Source organism: Plecotus auritus (assembly GCF_963455305.1).
Source record: "Plecotus auritus genome assembly, chromosome: 5".
Classification (NCBI taxonomy): Eukaryota; Metazoa; Chordata; class Mammalia; order Chiroptera; family Vespertilionidae; genus Plecotus; species Plecotus auritus.
In genome coordinates this window covers 185,815,415-185,842,309 of record NC_137776.1, presented here as the reverse complement: position 1 = coordinate 185,842,309, position 26,895 = coordinate 185,815,415, and the positions used below count along the sequence as shown (strand labels likewise).

Below are 26,895 nucleotides of genomic sequence, written 5' to 3'. Positions count from 1 at the left end.
CTGTGGGGTGGGGGTGGGGAGGGCCTCTGCCCTGGGAGACAGAGCTGAGGGTGTCCCTGAGCATCTCCTGTGACCCTCACCCCCCCACCCTCTCCTCATTCCTGGCCCTTCACCTGACTCCAGCGCACCAGCCTGTCCTCCCTGCGGGCTCTGCCTGCTGGGGCTGGTCCCGGCCACCCCTGCTGTCCACACGCCTGACCCAGGGAGAGGTCCTGGGTTCCAGTCGCCCAGCAAGGGCTGTGCCTCACTCCGTGACTCCAGATCCCACTCAGCCTGACAGCATCACTGCCTCCACCTTCCCTGCCACCCACCAGGCATGCCCTCTTCCTCTAGGTCCACCTGTCAGCCCGTCAGGTCCCGCAGCTGCTTCGGGGGAGGGGGAGGTTGGCAAGTAGGTAGGTTGAGAGTCCAGACACAGGCCTACCCCTCCCAGGAAAACACTCCTCCCTCCCGAGCCTGGGCTCCCGGGGACAGCCTTCCAGTCCAGGTGTGGCCTGCAAGTGGCCCTGGCCCCAGGACACAGCTGGGCAGGCAGCGCTGCGTCTCCCTCACCTCCCAGGATCCGCTGGGTTCCCCTGCCAGCTGCTAGCACCAACCCCACGGGAGCCCCAAGGCTCCATCCCCTGCCCTGCCCTCGGTCCCTTCAGGGAAACCACTTCATCCCCAACATCCACAGCACCCACCCTGCTGCATGCCGTCCAGGCCCCTGGGCGCAGTCCCAGCCCACTGTGCCAGTGCTGGTGGGGGGCGCTGCCCCAGGATGAGGCATGCACAGGGGTCCCTCTCCTGGGCAAGGGGGTGGCTGTGGGGAGTGAGAAGCAGCACTGCAAGGCGTGGGGGTGTCTCCCCGCCCCCAGGCAGAGGTCCAAGCTGGGCCCCATCACACCCTAATGCGGCTCCTCCGCTGCCAGCACCTCACTGGAGCCCTGCGCACCCTGCTTAGGCGAAGGGCCAGGCGAGGAGGCGGCTGGTCCAATGCTGTTTATTGAATCCATCAGAGGTAAGAACAGGCTTCCGTTCATCACAAAGGAGGCTGAGCTCAGACACGGGGGTACAGGGGGCTGAGGGGGCCTGCAGTCCTGCAGGGAACAGGCAGCTGAGTCAGTCCTTCGCCCTGGACACACCCAACAGTCACTGGGCATGGCTGCCAGCAGGACCCTGCCCCCAAATCATGGCTGCCGAGCGAGACCCCCAGGGAAGGAGTGGCCCCTGGTGGCCCAGGCTCAAGCCTGGAGCAGCAGCATGGTTCTGAGGCCCCAGGAAAGGGGTGGGCTTTGGGGGGGCAGGGCAGAAGGGGGTATGCAGAATGAGGGTGGAGCCTGGCCATCCTGGTGGGACTGGCGTCAGAAATACAGGGCTGGCTCACTGCGGAAGTCCGAAAGGTCGTTGTGGCTGGCGGGGGTGAGCTGAGGAGTAAGAAGGCGGTCAGTGGGGGGTACCCAGGCCTTAGAAACCTGCCTCCACCCAGTGCTGGGCGCCCTCCCTGCCCCACTCACCATGACCTCCTTCGGTGAGGGCTCCACCTTCCCTGGGGCCTGTGCCAAAGGCTGCTCCTGCCACTTGCTGAAGGCCATGGAGTGCTTTGGAGTGTAGCTGGACAGGCCTGCAGGCCAAGGGCACACGTGGACATGTGAACACGTGCACATGCGGCCCAGGCTACCAACTGGGCTGTCCATCTGGACAGGCGGGCACTCACCTGAGCTGCCGTCTGGCAGGCGAGGGCTGTCGGGCGCCACGCTGTTCACGAAGGTGGCTCGGGGCAGGAAGAGCGCAAAGGGCTTCTCCGCCGCCCCGTTCAAGCCAGAGCCCCCCTCCTCCTCCTCGTCCTCCTCCTCCGCCTCCTCGCCCTCGGCCTCCGCCTGGGCCTCCTGCACCAGGGAGCTCTCGGATGGGTACTCAAACGTGGTGTGCAGGCTCTTGTCATTGAAGGAGATCTTCATCTGGGGGCAGAAGGCACATCAGCCAGGGCCTGCGCCAGCCACCACGATGCCCGGCCACCAGGGTCCTCCCGCTGGACCCAGTGGCACTGTGACCCCCAGGAGACAGTGGGGGCTGTCAGACCTGAGCTGGGCAGAGGCAGAGGGGGGGCTGCCTTTGCTCAGAGAAGACCCTCCACCTGAACTCCGCAGGCCCCCAAGGCCCCGGGTCACATCACCCCAAGTGCCCCCCCACCCCCAGGGACCAGGCCCAGCCAGCACCCTCAGGGTCTCCAGAAGCCTCTGAGGCAGCTCAAAGGGTCAGAGGGAACCTCCTCAGGGAGCAGAGCGCCGGCCACACCTCCTCCCACTTGCTGGCTCCGCACAGGAGCAGAGTCCAGGTCAGGCTGCACTGGGGCCCCACCTCCATGACCCCCCCCCCCCCCCCCAGCTCCTAGAAAAGCTGCTGCTGTTAGCTGGGGCCTCTCTCCAGAGCCAGGTTCATCACGTCCAGCTTGCTGGGCACCTGGACGGTGCTGCCCACCCAACTCGGCAGGGACCACCCCTGCTGGGCAAGGGCCGGCGAGCCCAAGGCCAGGTCCCCAGGTGGCTGCCACATGCCAGCACAGGAAAGCAGCCCCAAGTGCCGTCACCCCATTTTACAGACTGAGGAGGCGCCAGTCAAGGCTGCACCAAACGCAGGGTCAGTGACCCTGTCCTCCCCGCTGCCCGCCGGCCCTCGTCCTCCCTGCCCCTTCAGACTCCAGAGCTGAAAGGCCCCGGGCCTGTGGGCAGGGTGGGCCCGGCCGCCCGGCGGTAATGAATACTCGGCCACGCGCCCGCAGCAGATGGAAGCAGCCCTGCTGGAGCTCGAAATATTAAACTCCCGGGCACAGGACACCGGCAGCCAGCTCAGGTTCCTCCTCCTCCCCTGGAAGGAGCCGGAGCCGGAGCCGGAGCCGGCCCCCAGCACAGAGCCGTGGGGCGCAGGGACACAGGCAGGACCACCAGCGTTCATGAACAGGGCACACACTCGGGCCGCCCCCCCCTCCCTCGTAGCCCTGCTCAGCTGGCACCCCACCCGCCCACCCAGCTCTGGGCTCCCCACCTCAGCCCGGCTCACACCGACACCTGGGGGCAAGACCAGGCCTGGCCCACTGTCCCTCGCCCCAGCCACCCTCAGGCACGGGGCAGGGGCAGGGGCAGCTGCCGCCCCTGGGCGCCAAGGGCAGGGCCTGGCACAGGGGTGATCAGCAGAGTCCACAGATGTCCACCTACGGCCAGTCGGCTTGGGGATGGAGCCGCTAGCCCTCCGAGACACATCCCCCAGGAGCCCAGGCAGGATGGAGCTGTTAGGCCAGGGCTCCCCCTCCCCCACAGCCCCACAGCGAACAGGGCTCCGTCACCCCCAGGAACACGGCGCTGTCTCTGAAGACCCTGAGTCCTCCAGCCCATCCCCCTGCGGAAGACACGGGAGGGCCAGTGCCAGGCCAGGCCAGGCCGGATTAGCCGCCCTCATTAGCCCACATGACCGGCTCCTAGCGGGAGGCGGGGGGCTGGGCGCATGCCGCACCGAGCCTGGCACAGCCTGGGCAGTGGGGGCGGGGCAGTGCTCACAGGCCCCTCCCATCCCCAGGATCCTCACCAGCCCCCCTCTGTGGGTGCCTGTCTTCAGGTCACAGGATGCCCCGTGACTCGTACTGGGGGGCCACCCCCCGACACCAGGCAGGCAGGCGGGCGGAGAGGGGCTGGCACTTGCACACACCCAGTCACCTGTCTCGGGGGACTTTGCCCGATGCCCAGCCAGCAGGTGGGTCCCGGCTCACCCCCCTCCCACTCTCACTGGGCCTTTGTGCCCCTGGCCCCGCCCACCCACACAAGGCCACCCTGGACTCTGGGCTGACTGGGCTCAACCAGCCCCAGCTGGGATGAGGGCCCCACCCTCACTCCACACACCTGTTGGCCCCCATCCCCCAACCAGCCCAAGCTCTGACCCCCCAGGCAGACCCCCTGCGGGCGGGGCAGGGGCGGGAACGGGGGGGGGGGGGCGGGGGAGGGAGCTGAGCAGAGCAGGGTCCAGACCTGCCCCGGGGTCTGGGTTCTAGAGCCACCTCAGGGGGCACCTGCAGGAAGCTGGGTGGGGGGGGGGCAGGCACCTGGTATCCCACCCCACATGCAGGGAGGTGGTGGCAGTGGTGCCTCGGGCCATGCCAGGGGGTTGGGGGTTGGGAGTGGGGCGGTGGTCACCAGCATGAGGTGAGGCAGAGGACCAGCAGGTGGGGAGACAAGAGAGCGAAGAGGAGGGAAAGGAGCCACCAGACAGGCAGGAGCCGGGCCTCGGCCCCTCACAAAGGGGAGGCCCAGCGGGATCCCAGGGGAGGCCCCACCCAGTGGCCTGGGGCCGGGCAGGGGTGAGGGATCAAGGCCGCAGCAGCCACCCCTTGTCCCCCGGGGAGAGCGTCTGTGATTCTGCAGAGATAACTAAATGAGACGTGTGCCCGCCAGGCAGGCCTCCCGGTGCACAGGCGGGCTGGGTGCCCCCACCACCCAGGGCAGAGCTGGAGCCCTCGGAAGCCACACAAGGGCACAGCACCCTCCCGGGAGGTGCCAGCCAGGGCAGGCTCCCCGAACCTGCCCTGGAAAAGGTACCACCACCTCCCTCCACTGCCCAGGTCAGCAGCCACTCGGGGGTCAGAGTGCGCGTGGTCAGCCCCCAGGTCCTCCGGGCCTGCAGCCCACTGTGTCCCCGGCAGGGGGTGAGGGAGCAGGGCAGTGATCAAACCACAGGCTGCCTGGAGTGGTCGGGGTGAGGACAAGGCCAGTGGCCCAGGGCCTGGAGGGGCTCCCAGGGACCACAGACAGAAGAGACAGGACGGGGCTCTAAAGGGCTGGCAGCCCCACCCCCGCCCGCCCCGCCCTCCACGGGTCTGGCCCTTCCCGGGCAGGGCAGCTGGTGCATCCCGGGCAGGAAGTTGCTGCCAGCAGGTTGCGCTGCTCTGGCAGGGCCCCAGCCAGGCCACTCGGTCATGCCAGGCGTCATCCTTCTGGACCCAGGACCCCTCAGGATGGCACGGAGCCCAGATTTGCTTCCTCTGATCACTCCTTCCTGCCCTGCTGGCCCTAGGCCCCGGCCTTGCCCTTCTCCACCCACGGCTGACCCCGCAGCTCTGTACCCGCCGGGGGTGGGCTGAACAGGTTCTAGGTTGCAGCCTCCCCGGCCCAGGCAGGAGCCAGGCTCCGCCCAGCTCTGGGGACAGGGACCACCCCATGAGCTCCATGACCTCACTGTCATCTACAGAGTGTTATCACTTCCAGTTCTCGGGCCTCACGAGGAGTGGAGATCAAGGGTCAGAAAGCGAGAGGGAGGGGCAGATTAGGGCCTGAAAGTCTGGGGTGGGGCTGGTGGCCATGGCTACTGGGTGGATCCCGGGCAACTGGAAGGAGAAGAGCAGGGAGGGGAAGGGGAAGGAGGAGGGGGGCGCATCATGGCCTGTGGCCCCAAAGACAAGGCCAGGCCAGGCCCGGCAGGGGCACTTGGGGAGCCAGGCGTGGGTGCCTGACCCAGCAGTGGGAGCTGGCAGGAGCACAGATGCCCTCACCAGGGGAGGGGAGGATGGCACCAGGAGGAGAGGCGGTGCCAAGGCCATGCCGAGGCAGGAAGTCCAAAGGAAGCAAACATGTCCGGGAAACTGAGGCTGGAGCAGAGGTGGCCTCACGGGCCCTAGACCCCAGCAGCTAAGGGAGAGGCCGGCCGGAGCCATCACTGCGCCAGCGGTTCCACAGGAAGGGCACCTGCCCGCTGCCTGCCAGAGGGTCACGGGAGCTGGCCTGGAATTTGCCTCCGGCCGATGCAGGCGATAGAGTGACCAGAAGAATCTGAGGAACGTAGTCCTGTGCCCAGAAGGTTCCAGGCCACCAGGCAGGGCAAGGCTTAGGGATTGAGGCTCCCCGCCCTGTACCAGGGTCTCTGCCCTCAGCCCCTTCCCCCAACAAGGTGGGGTGTCCTCATCTTTCCCCAGCATCACACCCCAGCTTCAAACTAAGCCTGGCACACAAGGAGCTCCAGACACACTCTCACAAGACCAGGTCCGACTGAGCGTGGGCTGGGGTGCCTTCTGGGGAGCTGAGAGCCCCCTCATTACCGGGGAGGCAGGGTTCCAAGCCCTCGCAAATCAGCCCCCTGCCCCTTCCCACTGCCGTCCTGGCACTTACTGCCTGAATCGGCGGGGAGTCCCGGTCATGCCAGGGCCACCCCGCTGTTACCTGGTGGCCAGGTGGAGCCACAGGCTCACACTTCTCTCCAAACGACCTCAGGGAGACAGCCCTGCCAATTCCAGGCAAAGCCTCCAAAGCCAACACAGGTGCTGGCCGGACCGGCCCTCCACACCAGCCTTTCCAGGCCGAGTAGCGAGCGGTGCCCACAGCCCCTGGTTTACCAGGGCTCTGCGGGGGCCCAGGTCAGGGACCCCCAGCCTCAGCTCTCCTGTGGTCTCCATCGAAGCAGCCCCCTCCCAGGCCAGGTGTCCTCCTGGCTGGTGACCCTGCCCCACCACGCACCTTCTTCCTCGAGGAGCCGGCCTTGGTGAGGCAGGACTTCTGCAGGGCCAGGTAGCCGCCGATCACCTCGATCTCGTGCACGGTGGGGTAGCGCTTCTTCAGCGCGGCCCCCAGGACAGCAGGGGGCTCCGACAGGCGGTCCACCTCCACTTCCTCAGCCTCCAGGGGCCCAGGCTCCCCATTGGCCTGCAGCACCCCTGGCTTCCTCTTGGGCACCACCGTGAAGGTGTTGCCACCTGGGTGCAGGCGCTCTGATGGGCGGTACTGGGGAGGCACGCTGGCCCCCGAGCAGGGCAGTTTGGCTTCTTGGGGGACCTCATCCTCCGAGTCCACCTCATCGATGAAGGTGACGGGCAGCCCTGGCCTTCCAGGCTCCCCGCCATTCTTGGCCAAGCTGGAAACCCCAAAGCCCTGGGAAGGCTCGGCTTCGGCGGCAGCCGGGAGGGATGGGGGCGGCGAGGATGGCCGCTGCCACCTCACAGCCTGGTCCACAAGGGCAGTGGCTGGCCTGGGGCAGGCCCCCTCCTGGGCCCTCCAGGGGCTCCTCTCTTGGACAGGTGCACCGTCAGCTCCAGACGCCAGCTGGGCTCCACGCGGCGGGCGCTGGGAGGCCCAGGCAGCCTCTCCCTCTGGCAGCCTCACAGGCTGCCTCCCTTGGGGCAGAGGGGCCCCGGTGGCCTTGCGCTTGGGGATGAACACGAAGGAGTTGCGGGAGTTCACACGGAGACTGGCCAGGGCCCGGGCCTGCAGGTCCCCCGCGGGAATCGTGTCCATATCTGGCTTGGAGGCCGGCCGTATCTCGAAGGAGTCGTTGGCGCTGGTGGCCGAGGAGACCCAGTGGCGCTGGCTGGGAGTGGCACTGGCAGGGCTGGGCCTGGGCAAGGCCGGGGGCGAGGCTGGAGTGGCACTGCGGGTCCCGGGGCTGGGGGGCGGGTGGGTGGGGGGCTCCCCCGACTCCACCTTTGGCTTGTACTCGCCCGGCCCAAGGCCGGAGCCCGCGATGCCGTTGGCAGCGCCGGCCGGGGACTCCGGGGCCGCGGGCCCGTTGGGGAGCGGGCGACCGCCCGCCCCGCGGTGCAGGCCCCGAGGGTGGACGGTGAACGAGTTGTTGCTGGTCTTCTGCAAGAAGTCGCTGCGCCGGGCGCCGGGCCCTGTGCCGCGCCTCTCGGGCTCCAAGCAGGCGGCGCGCTCGCCCACGCGCGGGGCGGCCGGGCCGAGGACAGGCTGCTGGGGCGGCGGCGGCAGGGGACGACTGCGCTCCGGGCTCCCGCGACGGCGCGGCGCGGACGGCGGGTCGAACTTCTGGAGCAGGCGGCTGACGCGGCCGGGCGACGGCGGCGCCTCGTACACGAGCACCTCGGCGGCGCGGATGCGGGCAGCCAGGCCGGTGGCGGGGTCGGGAGCGGCGGGCGGGAAGCCGGGCACCGACTCGATGATGAGGATGTTGTCGGCCCGGATGGTCCGCACGCCCGGCACCCGGCGGTACAGCTCCAGGAGCTGCTGCACCGGCCGCGCCCCCGCGGCACCGCGCTCCGCGCCCCCGCCGCGCCGCGCTCCGCGCCGCCGCTCCGACTCGAGCCGCATGAACGGGTTCTCGCACAGCGGGCCCAGGCTATCGGCCAGCACGAGCCGCTCGCCCGCCGGCTCCGCGGGTCCCGCAGCGTCCGCCCCGGTCCCCGGCGCCGAGCCCCCGGTCAGGGCCGCCAGCTTGGCCCGCTTCCGCTCCAGGATCTCCCGCTTCCAGGCGGGCATCCCGGCGCGGGGCCCCGGGCCCGGCCGCCCCAGGCCGGCCATGCTGCGGAGCGGCCGCCCAAGCCGGCGCGCGCTGGGAACTGCGGCAGCCGCCCGCCGGTTGCCCTCGCGCAGCGCCCACGCCCACTCCCGCGACCGCTGCCCATTGGGCAAGGCGCTCTGAGACCCGCCCCACGCCCGGCAGCCCCACCTATGACAGGATAGGATGGCTAGCCGAGCGGATTGGAGAAAGCTCTCCCTGACCCCGCCTCCCCAAGGACCTCATTGGATAGCGTCCGCCGCCTCCGCCGGCTTCCATTGAGAAGGCCCCTTTGAACACGCCCCTGACACCTCGCGCTGCTCATTGGCGGCCCTCACTTCCGCCTCTGCGCCCCGCCCATTGGATGCTCTGGGGGCGGAGCCTGGCGGGGGCGGGGTCCTGGCGGGCCGCGGTGGATGGACCCCAGCGCCCCGTGTCGCGGATGACCTTGGCCCGGCCGGGTAACTTCCTCTTGGTGCCAGCGCCCAACCCAGCCCGCCTATTCCCGCACTGAGAGCGCGGTGGAGGGAGGACCCGCCCAGGACCGGTAGGCTGTCCCCGCTCCTGTGGGCGATGCTCAGGCTGCGCTCCAGTCCCTCCTGGTCCATGCCTGCCCACCTGCGGCCCTCAGTCCCCGCGGGACTTAGCGGAGATGCCGATGCGGGGACCCCACCAGTGTTTCTCAGGAACCCCTGGCTTTGCCGGGCCCCAGAACTTGACTGTGTTGCTCAGACAAGCGGGAGCTCTATCCCACACTTGGCCATCCAGGAGTGTGGAAGCTTCGAGGAGGCACCAAAGCTGAAAGGAGACTCCCCCGCCCCCCACCTCCCGCTCCCGTACACAAGCAGGCCCAAGCTCTCCAACGCCCAAAGGGCCACAAAAGCCAGGCCGTGTGTCCCGCCCTGTTACCTCCCCAAGCTACCACTGAACTTCCCTCATCCCAAGGCTGCTGGGGTCCCACCAACGCTGAAGACACAGCTTCCCTGCCCTCGTGCCATGAGAAAGCTGATTCCCCTGTGGGCTGATTCTCCCACTGGACTCAGGGGAGAAGCGGGAAATGGGGAGCACTGGCACAGATGCCGCCTGCAGTGACACTGCCTCCCACAGCACCCGTCTTTCAGGGAAGGAGCTCCGGGGGCACCGGGGCGGGCTTCAGCCTGAGGGGGCCCTTCTCCGCTTCTGATGCCGTGGCGGTAAATCACCTTCCAAAGGAAAGTGAACCTTCTTATTCTCGTCACTTCTACAGCAACGGAACTCCCTAGTTCTGAACTAACAAAATAAAACAGGGGAACAACAAAAGAGGCAACCTAAAAATAACGTTAATCGGAAACGCACTCCAGCCCTAGGTGGTTTGTCTCAGTGGAAAGAGCGTCGGCCTGGGGACCGAAGGGTCCCGGGTTCAATTCCGGTCAAGGGCATGTACTTCGGCTGCCGGCTGGATCCCCTGCCTTGGTGGGGGCGTGTGCGAAGGCAACCAATCGATGTGTCTCTCTCTCTCTCTCTCTCCCTAAAAATCAATGGAAAAATATCCGCAGGTGAGGATTAACAAACAAACAAGGAAACTCACTCCAAACGTTCAGCTTGTATTTGGCTTTGGCACAAGTTACGCCATGCCTGGGTAGGAAACATTTCTGTGGCTGTGGTTCAGACCAGACCAGACCAGACCAGTCTCCATCCAGCTCAAGCATCTCAGTGGCCATGCAGCATACATACGGCCTCAGCAAAAGGTCACAAATCTGCTGCGCGAGAACGAGGGTCCACAAACCTGTTCTGTAAAAGGCCAGACAGTAAATATTTTAACCCACGGGTCCTCACCAGGGGCATTTTTTTTTTTCTCCCAGGAGACTTGGCAATGTCTGGACACACTTTTGGTTGTCACAAAATGAGAGATGCCCCTGGCATCTAGAGAGTCAAGGCCAGGGATGCTGCTACACAGTCTCCACTGCTCAGGAGAGCCCTCCTGGAACAAAGAAGGATCTTACCCAGAAGACCAGCAGTGCCCAAACGGAGACCCTGCACACGGCAGGCACATTTGCTTCCTGTCAAACATTCTTCTGTTTCCACACCCCTTTCAAGATTAGGGTACCAAAAACAGGCCTCAGGCCATAACCTGCTGGCCCCTGCTCTACAGTGTCAGCAAAGTCCACAAAGACCACACACTGGCAGGATGCCAAGGCTCTGATGTCACACAAACTACTCACTAGGATCTCAGCATGGGCCTACCCCCTGTCTTCATGCGGCTCCCAAGGCAGGAAGTAGGAGTTCTCCGAGGGAAACCCTCCCCCTCCACCCATGAAGCTCCCGCAGGTTCCAGCCCTCCTACCACCTCAGCTCTGCCACCAACTGCCGCGCACAGGAGGGAGCGTCTCAGCACTCATCTGGTTTCACTCCCCGTGGGTCAGGCAACCACTGCGTTTCAGCAAAACATTCTATTTTATTTTTATCTCAGCAAATGTTCTCATCTGGCACCTGACTGGTACCAAACCCAAGCCCTCAGGCCAACGAAGGTGAGCTGAGACCATCTGCAAGCTTCCCGGCTCGCAGGTCCATCAGAGCACCTCTGCCCCTTTCCGGTCCCTCAGTGAGGCCTAAATCATCTCAGGGGCGCTACCAGTGCTGGCCACCAGGTGGCGGAAAAGTCGTGACACCACAACCTGCTGGGACAGCAAGCCAAGCAGAGCCTTGAACGCCAAGTTCTTTTCGCAGGTGACAGGTCTCCAGACAGGGTCCTGATCATGCTTATTCGACACCCTCCTGGGTGCCTTGGCTGGAATGAAGAAAGGGCCATCCTTTCCCCAGGGGCAAGGGGAGGAGATACAAGCTGCTTTACACTTCTTAGAGCTCACACCTCGAAGGAAGTCTTCTTGTCTGGGTGAATGGGACAATGAGCTCTGAGGTCAGTGATGCTGGCCGACTTTGCAGCCTGGGCATAAAGGGTACTTTCCCAGGATCCATGAGAATACTGAGCCCACAGTGGTCGGCAAACTCATTAAGTCAACAGAGCGGCAAACCGCATGTGGCTCGCGAGCCGCAGTTTGCCGACCACTGCACTAGGACATTTTGCTTATATGCAGCTTCCAACTGCCAGAGGAGTTCAGGCCTGTCACGCGTGGGTCCTTCTCCAGATCTCAACTCGGATGCGCTATTCCAAGCATGAAATAACAGGAAATAGATTGTAAGGGTCAAGGCTGCTGTTTTCAGCCCTGCCGAGGGAACAGTTTCAGACATGACCGGCATGGAGAAAACTGAGCACTCTGCAGGGTACACGTTGAAGTCGCTTTCAGACCCAGACTTCTCCTCCGGTGCGGTGGGAGACTGCAACCTCACACTTCCGGGGTGGTCCTCAGCTTTGGGTCCAGCATTCTAGCTGTGGAGAGCTCCCTTTCCGGCCCCTCTGCGAGGCTAGTTGACCCGGCAGGCGCGGATCATGAGCAGTTGCAGGAGAATGAAGACGGGAGACGTGATCAGGCCGAACCAGAGCTCCCGAGTCTGCTCCACCAGCTTCTGGCACAACAACATCTCGAACACGAACTTGAGGCTGAGAACCGTGAGGATCCAGAAGAGGCGGAGCACGGCCAGCCGCTTCTCTCCGTCCTGGAAGAGACGCACCGACACGATGGTGGTGAAGTAGGTGCTGAGCCCGTCGGCGGCGAAGAAGGGCACGAACACGTTCCACCAGGAGAGGCCGGGGGCCAGGCCGTCCACACGCAGCGCCAGGAGCACGGAGAACACCAGCAGGGCCAGCAGGTGCACGAAGATCTCGAAGGTGGCGAAGCCCAGCCACTGCACCAGCTCCCGGAGCGAGAAGAGCATCGCGCCGGCGGAGCGCGGGCCCGGGCCCAACCGAGCGTCTCACCCGCCGGGCCGCGCCTCTTCTCCCCACGGGCCTCGCCGGCGACCGCCGCTGCGAACGACAGGCAACGAGCGGCCCGCCTGCCCCGTTCCTCTGCCCCGGCGCGCCGCCGATCCCCCGACCCCAGCCCGGAACCCAGCACAGGCCGCCAGCGGACGCCCCGCTCGCTCGGACGCCATGCCCCGCTGGACGCAGCCCCAGGGCGTCACTTCCGGGCGACACCGGAAGCCGGAAGTCAGAGTCCTTCCCGGCCGCCTGGGCTCTCAGGGCAACTTGTGGGTCGGGTTCCCGGGCGCCCTCACGCCGCTCCCCCCCACACCCGATGCCGAGCCCACGGCTCCTGGTGCTGTTCGGCAGCCAGACGGGCACGGCCGAGGATGTGGCGGAGCGGCTGGGCCGCGAGGCCCGGCGTCGGCGTCTCGATTGCCGGGTGCAAGCCCTGGATTCCTACCCGGTGGTGAGGGCTCCCTGGGCCTCGGCGGGGAGACCGGGGCTGCCTGGGCGCCGGCCCCCCGAGCCCTCGGCCCCAGGGCGCCGCGTTTGGTCTGAGAGGACCCTCCTATTATGGAGGATTTGGGGGACGGGAAAGCGTGGTAACAGCGGCGTGTGGAGGAGGGGTCCGAGGAGCCCGAGGGAGAAGGGAGGCCGGCGGCCCGCGGGTCTCCCTGAGTTCCTGTGCCCTGCCTCCAGGGCATGATCGGGGCTAGGAATTGAGCTATGAAGCCAGTGACCACATTTCCACCCTCACGGGGCCAACCGCAAAGCAGAAGCAACAGGTTTCACAGGCAGGGACAGTGCCAGGACGTACATGCCGCCGGGGAAAGAGCCGGATGGAGTGGGAGCAGTAGGAAGGGCTGTCTGTCCCAACCCGGGCGGGGAGGGATGCCTGGTCATCACAGCCCGAGGCTTTACACGTGTGTCTTTTTGTTGAGGTGGATCTGATTAACGAGCCCCTGGTGGTATTTGTTTGTGCAACCACAGGCCAAGGAGACCCCCCTGACAACATGAAGGTAAGGCTGCCAGGGGCGGCTGCTTGTGCTCAGGGCAGAAGATCCCTGCCCTGGACCCTCACCCCCTTGTCAGTGCAGAAGCACAATGAGTCCTTGCCCTTTGGCAATGCTGCGAGGCGGCGGCAGCTGTGGATGTGAGAGGAGCTGGGGGTTCTGGTTTCCTCCCACATAAACTCTTCCCAGCGCACCATTGTTCCCTCTCCTGCTGTTCCGGGCCGTGTATGACTCTCGTCTGGGTCTTACGTGTATTTCAAAACTGTTTGACTCTCCGGGAACATCCTCAGTTCTTTAACCGTCATTTGGGCACACGTTATCGTTCAAGCATGATCCAGGGCTAGGAATTGAGCTGTGGAGCCAGTGGCCACGTTTCTCCCCTCACGGAGCCCACCAGAAAGCAGAAGTATCGGGTTTCACAGGCAGGGACAGTGCCGAGAAGTACATGGCACTGGGGAGCGTGCCAGATGATGTGGGCTGTGGGCGAAGTCCTGAGGATAAGGGGGGCTACCCAGGCCCCAGGAGAGAGCGAGCAGCCCGATGACAGAGCCAAGGCATGTGTTGGGGGGTGGAGGGAGTGGAGTGAGGAAGCGAGGCCCGTCCGAGAAGCCTGCTGCCACGGTAAGGCAGGGGCACGTGAAGTGAAGGGCTGCGGGCCTCACAGGGTGACAGTCACATTCACGTTCTAGCGAAACCACCACTTGTCGGGGGGGGGGGGGGCGTGCAGGCTGTAGGAGAGCAAGGACAGTGCGGGGGTGGGGGTACCCAGCGCAGGCAAGAGACTAAAAGTGGATGCGTCCCAGAGACGGTAAGGAAGACTCGACAGGACGCAGAATCAAATGGGTTTCAAAGATGAGGAAGAAGGTGGTGGGATCAAGACAGGGATTCAGGCTCAGGTACCAGGATGGACGGTAGTCGCACGCAGGGAAATAGACCAGCGAGGGCCCCGTGCCTGGGACCGTCCAGGTGGAGATGTGAGATGGCTCTGGAGCTCCAACCAGGGTCCTGGGTGGAGGCAGGTGTTGGAGAGGCCACAGGAGGAAGCTGAGGAAGGAAGCCACCCCCCCTCCCGGCCCCCCAGGACAGGCTGTGGCGGCAGGACAGTGCCCCCGGCAGCAAGAAGAGGGAATGCATCGTCTCCACGCCCAGGGGAGGGAGGTGCCTTCAGAGGAAGGTGTTTGCTCGAGATGCAGGGAAATGAAGTGAGATAAGGCTGGAGGCATCCCTGGGGCTTATCAGCAAAGGGACGGGTGACCTTAGGGGGAGCCCTTTCAGAGACTCTCGGGGAGAGAGGCTGGATAAGAGGGTCACAGGCAACTAACGAGAGAGGGCGGGAGGGAGTCTTTTAGGAACATCTGCGTTAACCCAGAAAGGCTTCTGACTGTGCATGGGGCTGAGGGGTTAAAAGGAAGGAATGTATACGATGGGAGAGACCCGGGCCAGTGGACATGCTGGTGGGGGACAATGGCTGAAGACTAAAGAACAAGCTGGGGTGGGGATGGTGTGGGAGACTCAGGGGGTCTCCAGGACCCCAGCACAGGGTCTCCTCAGACAGGAGAGAAGGCAGGTTGGCGGGGATCAAAAGCAGGAGGTGTGGGAGATGCAAGGCCCTCCATCAGCCCGCTGGGCGGTCAGGGCAGAGGCGCAGGCTCAGCGTCGGAAGCCAAGAGCACGAGGGTGATGGGCCCGCTGGGACGAGGGTGGGTGAGGCAGGCCCAGTGCAGGGCTCTGCAGCCCCCACGGAGGGGGCCTCCCCAACCACAGCAGGGACTGGAGGCCTCGGGACGTGGAGGCAGGGGCATGGCGCCGGCCGAGAACCAGGCGCAGCGAGCAGCTGTGTGCTACGCAGGAAGACACCAGCCTCCGTGCCGTCCTCTGAGGTGTGCCCCAGGCAGCCGGCGGGAGGAGCACTCTAGAAGGCCAGGCAGCGCGGTCCCCACCCCATCTCCCAGCCCTGGCATCGCCGGGAGGCAGGCCCAGGCTCACACTTTTCTGTCAGCTTTTTTTTTTTTTTTAATATATTTTTATTGACTTTTTACAGGGAGGAAGGGAGAGGGATAGAGAGTTAGAAACATCGATGAGAGAGAAACATCCATCAGCTGCCTCCTGCACGCCCCCTACTGGGGATGAGCCCGCAGCCAAGGTACATGCCCTTGACTGGAATTGAACCTGGGACCCCTCAGTCTGCAGGCCAATGCTCTAGCCCAGGGGTGGGCAAACTTTTTGACTCGAGGGCCACAATGGGTTCTTAAACTGGACCGGAGGGCCGGAACAAAAGCATGGATGGAGTGTTTGTGTGAACTAATATAAATTCAAAGTAAAGGAGCGGAGGGGAGAGCAAGAGAACCGGCTAGAACAGCCGGATCCGGCCCGCGGGCCGTAGTTTGCCCAAGGCTGCTCTAGCCACTGAGACACACCGGTCAGGGCTCCGTCAGCTTCTTAAGTACAAACCGACCACAGAGCCAGCGCCCACGGCAGGGAAGGCCCCGTGGGAGACGGCCCAAGGGCCGCGAAGAGCAGCCGGCGTGCTCCCCGCAAAGGGAAACTCGGCCCCACGGCCAGCACGGGGGACACACACGCGCTAGGAAATAACGCCAGGGCGATTGGAAAAGATAAAGATGAGACATTCTTCCAAAAGGAAGAAAACGTAAGAGCGGTGTGAAAACTCAGTTCGTTCCCGGAGCCTCAGGATGAGAAGGTGGGAGGGAAGGCGTCAAGGGAAGTTACACCCTGTCCCAGGCTGGGGACAGGCCTCCGGCCTCAGGCCCTCGGGTGCCAGGAAGGGCCGACGGGGCGCGCAAGGCCTCCCGACCAGCGCACGTCCTCGAGGGGGTCAGCTGTGGGGACAGCAGGGCTGAGGGACACCAGCTCAGCAGGGACCCGACCCGCTTAGAACAAAGTTCGGGTTCTGGCGGCGGGGGTGGGGGGGTGGGGGGGGTGGGGGAGGGATTTCAACCCAAATTCTCCCAGTAGGCGGTCAGGGTGGGGAGAAGGCAGTGGAGCGTCACCTCCCCTGGGTCTCCCAGGAAGTGCGCTGGGAGAAACCATCGCCTCACCTCGGAGGCTGCGCAGACAGGGTCCCCCGCGGGGCCCAGGCAGCCAAGTCCCTGAGAAGGGGGGGATAGGTGGTCCAGGGCCAGCAGGCAAAGCTGTGCCTCGACAGGGCCAGGGTTGGTCCGCCCCGTGGCCTCAGGTGGGGGAGGCGTGACACCGAAGGGGGCGCAGGTGAGGCCTGGACCAGGCAGAGGTCCGTGTGGCAGGGCCGGGTCAGCACAGCCGGAGGTGCTGGCAGGCTGAGCCTCAGAGGCAGCTCTGCAGACCCTGGTCCTCGCCCGCGCAGCTCCCGCACGGCTCAGCCACCAGGAGGGGCCCCAGAGGAAGGAAGGTGCTGCCGAGGGGGGCGAGGTGAGGACGGGCTCAGCCCAGAGCTGCTCTGTGGAGGCCCAGGCCCCCCCCCGCCCCGGAGGGACCCAGGGACGAGGGACTCTTGGTGTGAAGAGACGAGAAGTCTCCCAGGGAGGAGCAGGCCCTTCCTCCAACCTGGGGGGAGTTGGGGGTCGGCCGCAGTGCCCGCCCAGTGAGGCCTGGTGGCCCTCCCTCCGTGCCAGCCTCCCCGCCCCCCATTCCCCGGCAGTGGCTCTGGGGCAGCCTTCCTCTTCCGAATGCCTCGCCTTCGCGATGGAAGGGAAGCCAGTCTGTTAGCAGCCGGGGGCAGGAGAGCGGGCCCTGGGAAGGCGGGGACCAGCCCTCCCGCCCACCCCGGGCTCGGTGCGGAGCAGGCCCCTGACTCGGGTCTCTGGGGCAGAGCTTCTGGAGGTTCCTGTTCCGGAAGAACCTGCCGCCCGCCTCCCTCTGCCAGGTGGACTTCGCCGTCGTGGGCCTCGGGGACTCCTCCTACGCCAAGTGAGTGGGGCGCCAGGCTGCTGGCCGGTGGGCCGTCCTCGGGGCTGGCGAGGGGTCCTGGGGGAGGGACAGGCGCCCCAGCCTCCAGGGCCCTCGCCCCACCAGGGCTCCCCAGTGGGTGCCTTTGTGGGTGGGCAGGGTGCAAAACGGGAGCCCAGGCCCAGGCCCGGCACCCCAGGGGACTTCCTGGGCTGACGCCAGCCGGCGACAGGACAGCCCAGCTCTTGCCCCACTTCTGTAGAAACACGTGTCGTGGATGTTCGGTTGTTTCAAACAGTGCAGAGGCCTGCGCGGGGGATGGGCCGTGGGCGCAAAGGGCCCCAGGCCCAGGAGCCCCGTGGCCGCCACTTCCCCGGCCAGCAGCGCAGCCCCTCCGGTTTTCCTCCGCGTCTTCACGGCACACCTGGGGCCGAGCAGGGGGCCGTGGGCTGCATCAGGTCACGGACGTCAGAACCCTAACCGTCCAGCAGGGTCAGGGCTCTGGGGTCCCACGCCTCAAAGCTGGGCCCCGTGAGAGGAGGGCACGCTCCCTGGAGGAAAGGAGAGGACGTGGTGACGGACCCTCGTGCTCAGTGTCCCCGGGATGGCTCCTTCGGGAGCTGCGCCGGCCAGACGACCCTGGGAGATGGGGAGACGTGGGGCTGCCCCCGCCGCCCTCCAGGGCCCAGGGACTCAGTGTCTCGGACAGCGCTGCCCTCTGCCCTCTGCCCTCTGCCCTCTGCCCTCTGGCCTGCATGACTGGCTGGGCCGCTTCCTCACCTCCCACCAGGCGCCCGCCCACAGCAGCCTCCCTCTCTGACAGGTTCAACTTCGTGGCCAAGAAGCTGCACCGGCGGCTGCTGCAGCTGGGGGGCGCCGCGCTGCTGCCGGTCTGCCTGGGCGACGACCAGCACGAGCTGGGGTGAGTGTGGCGGGGAGCGAGCGCCCCCGGGCCAGCCCTGAGCAGCGCCCTCACAGCGCCGTGCCCCCTCCAGGCCCGATGGCGCCATCGACCCCTGGCTGCACTCGCTGTGGGAGAAGGTGCTGGGGCTGTACCCCGTGCCCCCTGGCCTCGGCGTGATCCCCCCTGGAGTCCCGTGAGTGTGGGCTTTGGTGTGGGGCCCGCGGGTGCACCAGAGCGGCCTGGCCACCGCCTCGCCGGGGCCTCCCGGGCCTGCGGGTCTGACGGGCACCCCTCCACAGCTTGCCTTCCAAGTTCACCCTGCGGTTCCTTCAGGAGGCCCCTGGGCCGTGCCCTTCGGAGCAACACGTGGCCCAGGCAGACCCCCCGAGCCCCCCTTCAGAGCTGCGGCCCTTCCTGGCGCGCATGGTCACCAACCAGCGGGTCACCGGCCCCTCCCACTTCCAGGACGTGCGTCTCATTGAGTTCGACATCGCGGACTCGGGCATCAGGTGAGGCGTCCGGCCCCAGGCACGCGGGGGGCAGGCCGTGGTGAGGGGCACGGTCCTCTCCCAGAGCCTCGGCCGGCAGGCGGACACCTCAGTCCCAGGGCCCGGCCCGCCCTGGACACTGGCCTTCGTCTTCTGGGGCGCCTCCACCCCGAGTCCCCAGCCCCCGCCCACACCCTCCATGGTTCCCACCAGCTTTGTGGCCGGCGATGTGGTGCTGATCCAGCCCGAGAACACGGCCCGGCACGTCCAGCTTTTCTGCCAGCTGCTGGGCCTGGACCCTGACCAGCACTTCACGCTGCAGCCGCGGGAGCCAAGTGAGTGGGGGCCGGCTGCCACCCCCACCCCCACCCTCACCCTCACCCCCACCCCCACCCTCACTCCCACCCTCACCCCCACCCCCACTCCCACCTCCTCCCACCCTCGCCCAAGTCCCTGGCCCACCACCTCCTCTCGCTGCCTCAGATGTCGCCTGCCCCGAGCGGCTGCCCCAGCCCTGCTCCGTGCGGCACCTCGTGTCCCAGCACCTGGACGTCGCCTGCGTGCCGCGGCGCTCCTTCTTCGAGCTCCTGGCCTGCCTGTCCCCCCACGCGCTGGAGCGGGAGAAGCTGCTGGAGTTCAGCTCGGCCGCCGGCCAGGAGGCCCTGCACGACTACTGCAGCCGGCCCCGCAGGACCACCCTGGAGGTGCGGGCGGCAGGCGTGGGGGCCGTGGGGGCCTGAGCCACCCGTGGCCGTGGCTACCGCCCTGCTGAGGCCGTGTCCCTGCAGGTGCTGTGTGACTTCCCGCACACGGCGGCAGCCATCCCCCCGGACTACCTGTTGGACCTCATCCCCCCGATCCGGCCGCGCGCCTTCTCCATTGCCTCCTCCCTGCTGGTGAGTGTCCGCTGGGGCTGGGCCTCTGGGGCTGGGGGCATGCCGGGTAGCCATGTGGGCAGGCGCCCACCATCCCATCCCCCAGGCTCACCCTCCGAGGCTAGGTTCTCATGGTGGGCAGGTGCCCCCATCCTGCCCCCACCGTCCCGCCCCCTCCATCCTGCCCCCCCATCCCGCCCCCACCATCCCATGCCCCCACCATCCTGCCCTCACCATCCCACACCGCCTCTCCCCCAGGCTCACCCCACGAGGCTGCAGGTGCTGGTGGCCGTGGTGCAGTACCAGACTCGCCTCAAGGAGCCCCGCCGGGGCCTCTGCTCCTCTTGGCTGGCATCTCTGGACCCTGGGCAAGGTGATCTCTGCTCTCCAGCAGGAGGGCTGGGTCTGGGCTAGGGCCCTGGCCCTCCAGGCCTCTTCATGCCACCCTCCTGCCGTAGGCCCTGTCCGGGTGCCCCTGTGGGTGAGGCCTGGGGGCCTGAGCTTCCCACAAGCACCAGACACGCCTGTGATCATGGTGGGGCCTGGCACTGGCGTGGCCCCCTTCCGAGCAGCCGTCCAGGAACGAGTGGCCCAGGGCCAGACAGGTGAGTGAACAGGGTGCAGGGCCAGGCGGGGCCGGGCTGAGCCTGCGGCAAGTCCAGGCTCGAGGCCCCTACGCCTCCCCAGGGAACCTCCTGTTCTTCGGCTGCCGCTGGCGGGACCAGGACTTCTACTGGGAGGCCGAGTGGCGGGAGCTGGAGAAGAAGGGCTGCCTGACCCTGGTCACAGCCTTCTCCCGGGAGCAGGTGGGTGTGCGTGGAGGGAGGGGGCGGGGCGGGGCGGGGCGGGGGTGCGCTCACCCACCCGTCCTGTGTCCGGCAGGAGCGGAAGATGTACGTGCAGCACCGGCTCCGGGAGCGAGGGCCGCTGGTGTGGGAGCTGCTGGACCGCCAAGGCGCCTGCTTCTACCTGGCGGGGTGAGCCCGGGTGCGGGTGAGCCCGGGTGCGGGTGAGCCCGGGTGCGGGGTGAGCCCGGGTGCGGGTGAGCCCGGGTGCGGGTGAGCCAGGGTGCGGGTGAGCCCGGGTGCGGGGTGAGCCCGGGTGCGGGGTGAGCCCGGGTGCGGGGTGAGCCCGGGTGCGGGGTGAGCCCGGGTGTGGGGCCGGGCACCAGGCGGCACTGAGCCCCATCTGCCTGTCGCCCCAGCAACGCCAAGCACATGCCAGCAGAGGTGTCTGAAGCCCTGGAATCTGTCTTCCGGGAGGAGGGGGGGCTCTCGGGCCCCGAGGCAGCCGCCTACCTGGCCCAGCTGCAGCGGACCCTGCGCTTTCAGACCGAGACATGGGCCTGAGGAGCTGCCTGCCGGCCGGGCCCCCCAGGCTGGCCCCGCCTGACCCCAGGTGGGCGACGGCCAGGTCCCCTGTGGGCCGCGTGCGGCCGGGGCCCACACTCAGCTGCCCCGTCCCTGGCTCCAGCTGGCCTTGCCCACTGGCCCCAAGTGAGGTCCTGCTCAGGGGTGACCCAGGAAGGCACCCTCGCCTGATGGGCATCAGGGAGCGCCCCCAGACACCAGATTCCAAACAGCACAGGAACCTGGGGGTGCAGGGCTCCTGGGAGGGCTGAGTTCCCCCTCCTCTGCCTGGTGGCACACCAGCCCCCCCCAGGTTCCCGGGCCCGTGGGACTAGGTCACCATCCTTGCCTGGTTGCCGGAAGACCCAGCAATAAACGCCGGGCTGAGGTGCTGCTTCTGACCTGTTCGTTCTCATGCTGTTCCAATGCCTCAGGTCGGGGTGGGCCCACAGCTCCCGGGACGGGGACAGCGCCCCTGGTGGGGACGCGGCCATGGCTCAGCACCGTGGCTGCAACACTTTGGTGTCTGACTCTTGCCTGGCGGGTGTGGCTGTTGGCCCACCTTGTACAAGTCCGCCCTGGCTCTTATACAAGGGGTGGGGGCAGTCTGGAGAAGACCCCGAAAGGAAGGATGTGGGGAGTGCCCGGCTAGGCGGGTAAAGCCCATTCCTTCAGCCCAGGGAGCAGCAGCCTAAGGCCCAGGAGGAAGGGGGTGTGGCCTAAGCCAGGAGGGGGCGGGCAGCAGGCACTGTCACCACCTGGGATGGGCCTTCCGGGCCAAGGAAATTCCTGTTGGGGCAGTTGGGCAGGCCGGCCTCCCCACACTGCGGGCCTGGGGCCCATCGTCTAAGTCAGGTGCTGTCACGGGTCGGTGGTGGCTGTGCCGAGCTCGGGCGGACCCAGTGGGGACAGCCTGTGTGGGCCCAGGAGCGGCTGAAGCTGGCACGGTGCTGAGGCCCCAGGGAGTTCACTTCCAGTCGGGGCGAGGAGCCGAAGGAGGCAGTGGCTGCTGCAAGGTCAGTGCCAGACGCTGCCCCGGCCCGAGGGCCAGTGACCTTCACAGCCCCACCACCCACTGCCGCCCTGGGGTCCCGTTCCCCCCATCCTCACTCCTGCCCCGGGGCCCCTACTCATGGCCCCGCTGACCTTAGCTTGGGGCTCGCCAGTCTGCCTTCAGCCTGCCCGGGTCCTGAGCACCTGGACCCACTGTGCCAAGTGCTGGCAGAGGAAACGTTGGACGGACAGGCCCTTGGGAACCCTGGCGGTGCCAGGTCTCTGGACAGCGAGCCCCTGCTGGGGACCACAGCGGCAGCCCACCCCTGGGCTGGGCCCACAGGGGAGGAGGGGGAGGAGGAGGAGGAGGAGTGCCCCATCTGTACAGAGCCCTACGGGGCTGCTGGGCACCGCCTGGCCCTGCTGAACTGTGGCCACAGCCTGTGCTCAGGCTGCTTGCACCAGCTGCTGGGCTCGGCCCCCAGCGCCGACCTGGGCCGTGTGCGCTGCCCGCTGTGTCGCCAGAAGACGCCCATGCTGGAGTGGGAGATCTGCCGGCTGCAAGAGGAGCTGCTGCAGGCCGACGGGCCCCCGCGGCCCCCGAGCCCGGTGCCCCCTGCACCACCCCGCCGGGGCCCGGGGCCCTGGGCCTCCCTGGAGCACCGCTACCAACTGCGCTTCCTGGCGGGGCCTGCGGGCGTCCAGGGCTGCCCGCCCTTCCTGCCCTGCCCGCCCTGCCTGGGCGCCCGGCTCTGGGCGCTGCGGGAACGGGGGCCCTGCGCCCGCCGCCTGGTGCTGCTGGGCCTGCTGGGCCTCGAGCTGCTGGGGCTGCTGCTCGTCTTCACGCCACTCCTGCTGCTGGGGCTGCTCTTCGTGCTGCTGGACCGCGCCGGCCACTGAGCGGCCGTGAGTGGGCCTGTGCCCCTGCCCCTGCCCCGCACCCCGCACCCCGCCGGGAGGCGCCGACTGGCCACGTCCTGCAGGCCTGGTGCGCGGGGCCTCGCCTGGAGGAACACCTTGCCCTGAGCCTGGTGACCAGGGCTGACCGGGCCTCGCCTTCAATCGAGACCCAAGCCTGGGCCCAGGCTCACCCAGGAGCCTCTGTGCAGCCCCTGACTCCAAACCACCGGCTGTCCGGACATTGGCCCGCGGCGCCCAAGGACAGGGCTGGAAGGTTCGTGGCCAGGGCCCAAGCTCCCCTCGGGGACAGGCACCACCCTGCCGGCCTCCCCCACCGCACCCGGCGTGTCCATGAGAGGCTCAGAGGACACAGCGAACAGCGGCCGGGCAGGGGCTGCCGGCCTCCCCACCCTCTCCTGCCCCTGTCCCACGTGTGTCCCTGAAGGTCAGGGCAGCCGAGAGGAGAGGCCCTTGCCCTGCGAACCCAGCCCACGAAGGGCCTCCTCGCCAGCCAGCCCAGGACCCGAGGGGCGCCACGCGTGGCCAGGGCGGGCACATGCCCCCGAGCTACAAGGGACAGAGGCCAGCCAGGCCTTGGTGCTGGAGCGCGGAGCTGAGCCCCCGCCTGCGGCAGCCCGTGTCATCGAGCCGGGGCCTTCACCTGAAGGACGGACCCAGCCGGTCCCGGCACCGCCTCACGGGCTGGCGACGTGCTGTGCCGGCCCCGGAGACGCGTCTCAATAAACAGCAGCAGCCGCTGGAACCACTGCCAGTGCCGTCCTCCCTGTGCCCTTGTCCCGTCCGGCGGCCCTGCTCCGCCCGCCACGCGTCCTTCCCAGGCCCAGGTCGTGCCAGGGCCAGACAGGCGGCTCCTAGGTCCTTGTTCCCGTCCACCATCTCGGCCAGAAGTGCCAACCCCCGTCAGACTGACCCAGAGCCCTTCCCACACGACCTCAGGGTCAGGCAGTCCCCCACCCAGCCACCCCATGTCCGGTGGCTCCTGCCCCCGTGGGTCCTCTCTGCCCAGCTGGGCCCATTCTGCACACCTGCCTGCACATCCCTGCCTGGCGCGCGCAGGCAGCTGGCTCTGCACAGGTGTGTGAGACGGTCACACGTATGCACACGTGTGCGCACGCTCACAGCCAGGCCCAGTCACCTGAGCGGCATTCCCGGCCCAGCTCAGCCAGGGAGTGGAGCAGGCTGACACCCCTGGCCGCCCCGTCTGGGCTGCAGTCCCGGTGCCCACCCCGGCCCAGCGTGTAGGCCACAGCAGTGGCTGCAGGCCAGGGACAAGATGCAAACTTTGGCAGAGTTTTAATGGCAAAGTTGTTGCAGCGACAATGCCACACAGGTGGGGGCCAGAAGCTGTGATGGGTGAGGGGTCGGGGGCACGGGGCAGGGCCGGGTCCCTGAAGCAGCAGCGCGAGGACCGGCCGCAGGCGGTGGCAGGGACGGCGGGCGGGCGCTACATGATGGAGCAGGCGGACAGCGGGTTCCGCACGTGGCAGGTGCAGGCGGCCCCACAGTACTGCCGGAAGGTCTGGTAGCAGCTGCCCTCGGGCTCACCCCCCCACTGGCCACCAGACGGGGCGGTCAGCGCCTCGGGCGGCAGGCGGCTTAAGATGGACGTGTTGACGGCCAGCGCGGCCAAGCCGTAGTCGGTGAAGAGCACAGTCTCGCGGCGGCAGGTGGGGCAGGAGATGAACTTGTACTTGGGGCAGGACTCGTAGAGGATCTGCAGGCACTGCTCGCACACGGAGTGCAGGCAGGAGAGCACGCGGGGCCGCCGCTGGGTGACGTTGTAGGTGTGCCCGCAGGTGGGACACTCCAGGGGCTCCCCGGCGGCGGGCGATGGCACTGCGGGGGGCCCCGAGGCCGCGGGGCCGGGCGCCCGCATCACATACTGATTGACGATGACCTCGTCCACGGGCGCCACGCGGGGGAAGCCCAGCTCTGCGCTGCCCTTGCGGGGCCGGCGTGGCAGGGGTGGGGTGCGGGACGCCCCCTCCAAGGCAGGCATGTCCCCCCCACATGCCTGGTTGACGATGATCTCCGTGTCTGAGGGCCAGGCACGCTTGGGTGCCAGAGCTGGGGTGGGCCGGGGCGCAGGTGGAAAGCAGGGGGCGGCCGCCTGCAGCTCAGGGAACTTCTCGGGGTGGACGATCTTCATGGCCTCCATCTTGAGGATGACATGGGGGCCCTTCAGGCAGGACATGAGGAGGCCCGGCCAGCCGCTGCCCGCCTCGGGCCCAGGGTCAGCCGGCATCCGGCTGTCTCCAGTCAGACAGGGTGTTAAGGTGGGAGGGGGCGTTGGGTGGGGCCGGGGGGGAGGAGCAGGGGCAGCATCCTGGTCCCGCCAGGCCTGGTGGGGACCCCAGCCTCCCCGAGGACTCTTGGGGGCGACTGGCGAGAGCTGGGGGGGCAGGGCCCCTCCCGGTGGCCACAGTGGCTTCTCTGGTCCAGTCCGAGGAGGAGGAGGAAGGGGTGGGGGGGTGGGAGGCAGGCAGGGGCAGAGGGGTGCGGGAGGCTGCCTGGGGCTGCAGGTCCGGCCCAGGGCCTCACCCAGGGTCTCCGGCTGCGGAGGCTGGCGAGGGGGTTTGGGGTGGGCTCTCCGTGCAGCCGAGGTCAGCAGTGCCCGGGCTGGGCCATCCGGGCAGGCGGGGGCTAGGTGGGCCCCATGGCTCCAGGGCAGGGTGCCCAGGGAAGGCAGGTAGCCGGAGGCCTGACTGTGGGCGGACCCGGGCCGCAGGCTCGGCGGTGGCGGGAGCAGGGAGGAGGCCTGGACCAGGCCCGAGCTGCAGGTGAGAGACAGCGTGAGCGCAGCGCCGGCCCACCCTCGCTCGGCACAAAAGACCGGGCGCCCGACCTCTGACCCTGACCCTCTGTGGGCGCGCAGCCCAGCCCCCTCCCCAGTCCCCGCCCCCGAGGCCCGACCCCGGCCGTGCGGGGGGCGGGGGGGGAAGCGAGTCGCGCCCGAGGCCGCCCGCCGTGCCCGCTCTCACCTGCCCCAGCCTGGCGTCCCCGAGCCGCGCGCCGCCGCAGAGGTTGTCTCAAAGGCAGGCCCGGATGCGGCGCCCGCGCCTTGGCCCGGCGGCTCCGGCGGCGACCTGGGGCGATGGCGCGGCCGCGGCGGCTCCCGGGGGCGCGGGGAGCGGGCTCGGCGCGGCGCGGCGGCGGCGGCGGCAGGTGCGTGCGAAGCGTGGCGCGCTCTGCGGCGGAGGCGCGGGGACCGCAGTGCGCGCGGCGCCCGCCTGCGCCCGCAGCGCCACCCCCCGTCTGGGAACCCGCGCGGGGTCCGCGGGGCGGGGCCAGCCAGGCTCTCGGCTGCCCCTCGATTCGCAGAGGGCCCGGCGCCCGCTCCCGGGGTCACCCATCGCCCGCGGTCCGCGTGCGGCTGCCAGTCCTGCATCGCCCCTCCTCCAGTTCCCCCACGGCGTCCCCGCCTGGCGGACCCGGAGTCCTAGCCAAGCCTCTCCCCCCACCCCCGACCCCCATTCGGGAAGGGAAATCTTTTCTCAGCCCGAAGCCGCAGTGCCAGAGGGAAAGGAGCGGAGCCCAGAGGTGATCCCTGGAAAGCTGGTTCCCGGGCTCAGCCCTGGGACCGCCTGTGCCCCCGCCCCGGAGAGTCAGGGTCTCTGCCTGTCCTTCCACTCAGGCCCAGCGTGAGCGCCTCTGGGGTGCTCCAGCTCCCGGTGCGCCCAGCGCTGCAGGCTGAGGGCAGTGTGGCCATAGAGGGGGAGCAGGGTGGGCAGATAGATACCAGAGGAGTGGACCGAGAGAGGGCCAGTTGGGAGAAGTCTCCCCGGACCAGGACGGCTGGACAGGTGGGTGGGGTGAGGGGTATGTGGAAGGTCAAACAGCTGGATAGACAACACACACCTACCCAGGGTGGGGTGGCCTGCCGGCATCCCCCAGGCAGCACGTGCCGGCTGTCACAGCTGAGTGCTCACCTGACCCCACCCAGCAGGAAGCCCCATTCCTTTCTGCTTCCTCCTCAGGCCAGGCTTCCCTGTTCCCTTGGGCTTATGGGGGGGCCCTCCCTCGGGTGACAGCGAGGACAGAGGACATGGTGGCAACCACAGGGCAGGGAACCAGGGCACGTAGGCGCTTGCAGTCCTGTGGCAGTGCAGGGCCCTGCCTCTGACCTGGACAGCCCCAGCCCCTTCAGCCCCGTCTCCTCCGCCTGGGCCAGGCTGCACCCGTGTGCCCAGGTCCTTCAGGGCCACGGAGCCCAGAGGTCGGTGCTCCTGGAGAGGGAGCCACGTGGGCACATCAGGCTGGAGGAGCGCCCCTGGCCCCTGGGGCCGGACTTGGCGGCCGGCCTGTGTGACCTCCGGCCAGTGTCTAGGCCTCGGTTTCCGGTCAAGCCGCAGGAGCAGGTGTGAGAGGTGCGCAGCGCCTGG

General features: G+C 67.7%; 5 protein-coding genes across 6 annotated transcripts; 2 read left to right on the top strand and 3 right to left on the bottom strand.

Moving 5' to 3' along the window:
- Window positions 1-966: 966 nt before the first annotated feature.
- TPRN (taperin) lies at window positions 967-8,314 on the bottom strand. Its single transcript, XM_080671099.1, has 4 exons — window positions 6,474-8,314; window positions 1,697-1,940; window positions 1,497-1,603; window positions 967-1,406 (listed from the first exon to the last, which is right to left on the bottom strand). Exons 1-4 carry the CDS (start codon window positions 8,265-8,267, stop codon window positions 1,344-1,346), a joined length of 2,208 nt encoding a protein of 735 aa, XP_080527225.1. The 5' UTR covers window positions 8,268-8,314; the 3' UTR covers window positions 967-1,343.
- A 2,344-nt stretch (window positions 8,315-10,658) lies between these two features.
- Window positions 10,659-12,057, bottom strand: TMEM203 (transmembrane protein 203; the record flags this gene model as incomplete). Its single annotated transcript, XM_080671425.1, has 1 exon — window positions 10,659-12,057. One exon carries the CDS (start codon window positions 12,055-12,057, stop codon window positions 11,647-11,649), a length of 411 nt encoding a protein of 136 aa, XP_080527551.1. The 3' UTR covers window positions 10,659-11,646.
- A 217-nt stretch (window positions 12,058-12,274) lies between these two features.
- NDOR1 (NADPH dependent diflavin oxidoreductase 1) lies at window positions 12,275-21,002 on the top strand (the record flags this gene model as incomplete). Of its 2 annotated transcripts, none has more annotated exons than XM_080671423.1 (14): window positions 12,275-12,554; window positions 13,079-13,107; window positions 16,907-17,004; window positions 17,807-17,905; window positions 17,979-18,080; window positions 18,187-18,396; window positions 18,589-18,710; window positions 18,859-19,079; window positions 19,164-19,271; window positions 19,509-19,623; window positions 19,709-19,855; window positions 19,938-20,056; window positions 20,133-20,227; window positions 20,455-21,002. In XM_080671423.1, the coding sequence occupies 14 exons, from the start codon at window positions 12,275-12,277 to the stop codon at window positions 20,597-20,599; spliced, it is 1,890 nt and encodes a 629-aa protein (XP_080527549.1). In that variant the 3' UTR covers window positions 20,600-21,002. The 2 variants fall into 2 exon arrangements, with proteins under 2 accessions (XP_080527549.1, XP_080527550.1); XM_080671424.1 differs by having other exon boundaries at window positions 12,350-12,554; window positions 13,030-13,107.
- Window positions 21,003-21,543: 541 nt separating this feature from the next.
- LOC308249694 (ring finger protein-like) lies at window positions 21,544-23,255 on the top strand. Its single transcript, XM_080671426.1, has 2 exons — window positions 21,544-21,615; window positions 22,118-23,255. The coding sequence occupies exon 2, from the start codon at window positions 22,127-22,129 to the stop codon at window positions 22,490-22,492; it is 366 nt and encodes a 121-aa protein (XP_080527552.1). The 5' UTR covers window positions 21,544-21,615; window positions 22,118-22,126; the 3' UTR covers window positions 22,493-23,255.
- Window positions 23,256-23,794: 539 nt separating this feature from the next.
- On the bottom strand, window positions 23,795-25,954 carry RNF208 (ring finger protein 208). The gene is made up of 2 exons (XM_080669389.1): window positions 25,495-25,954; window positions 23,795-25,287 (listed from the first exon to the last, which is right to left on the bottom strand). The coding sequence occupies exons 1-2, from the start codon at window positions 25,899-25,901 to the stop codon at window positions 23,958-23,960; spliced, it is 1,737 nt and encodes a 578-aa protein (XP_080525515.1). The 5' UTR covers window positions 25,902-25,954; the 3' UTR covers window positions 23,795-23,957.
- Window positions 25,955-26,895: the final 941 nt, after the last annotated feature.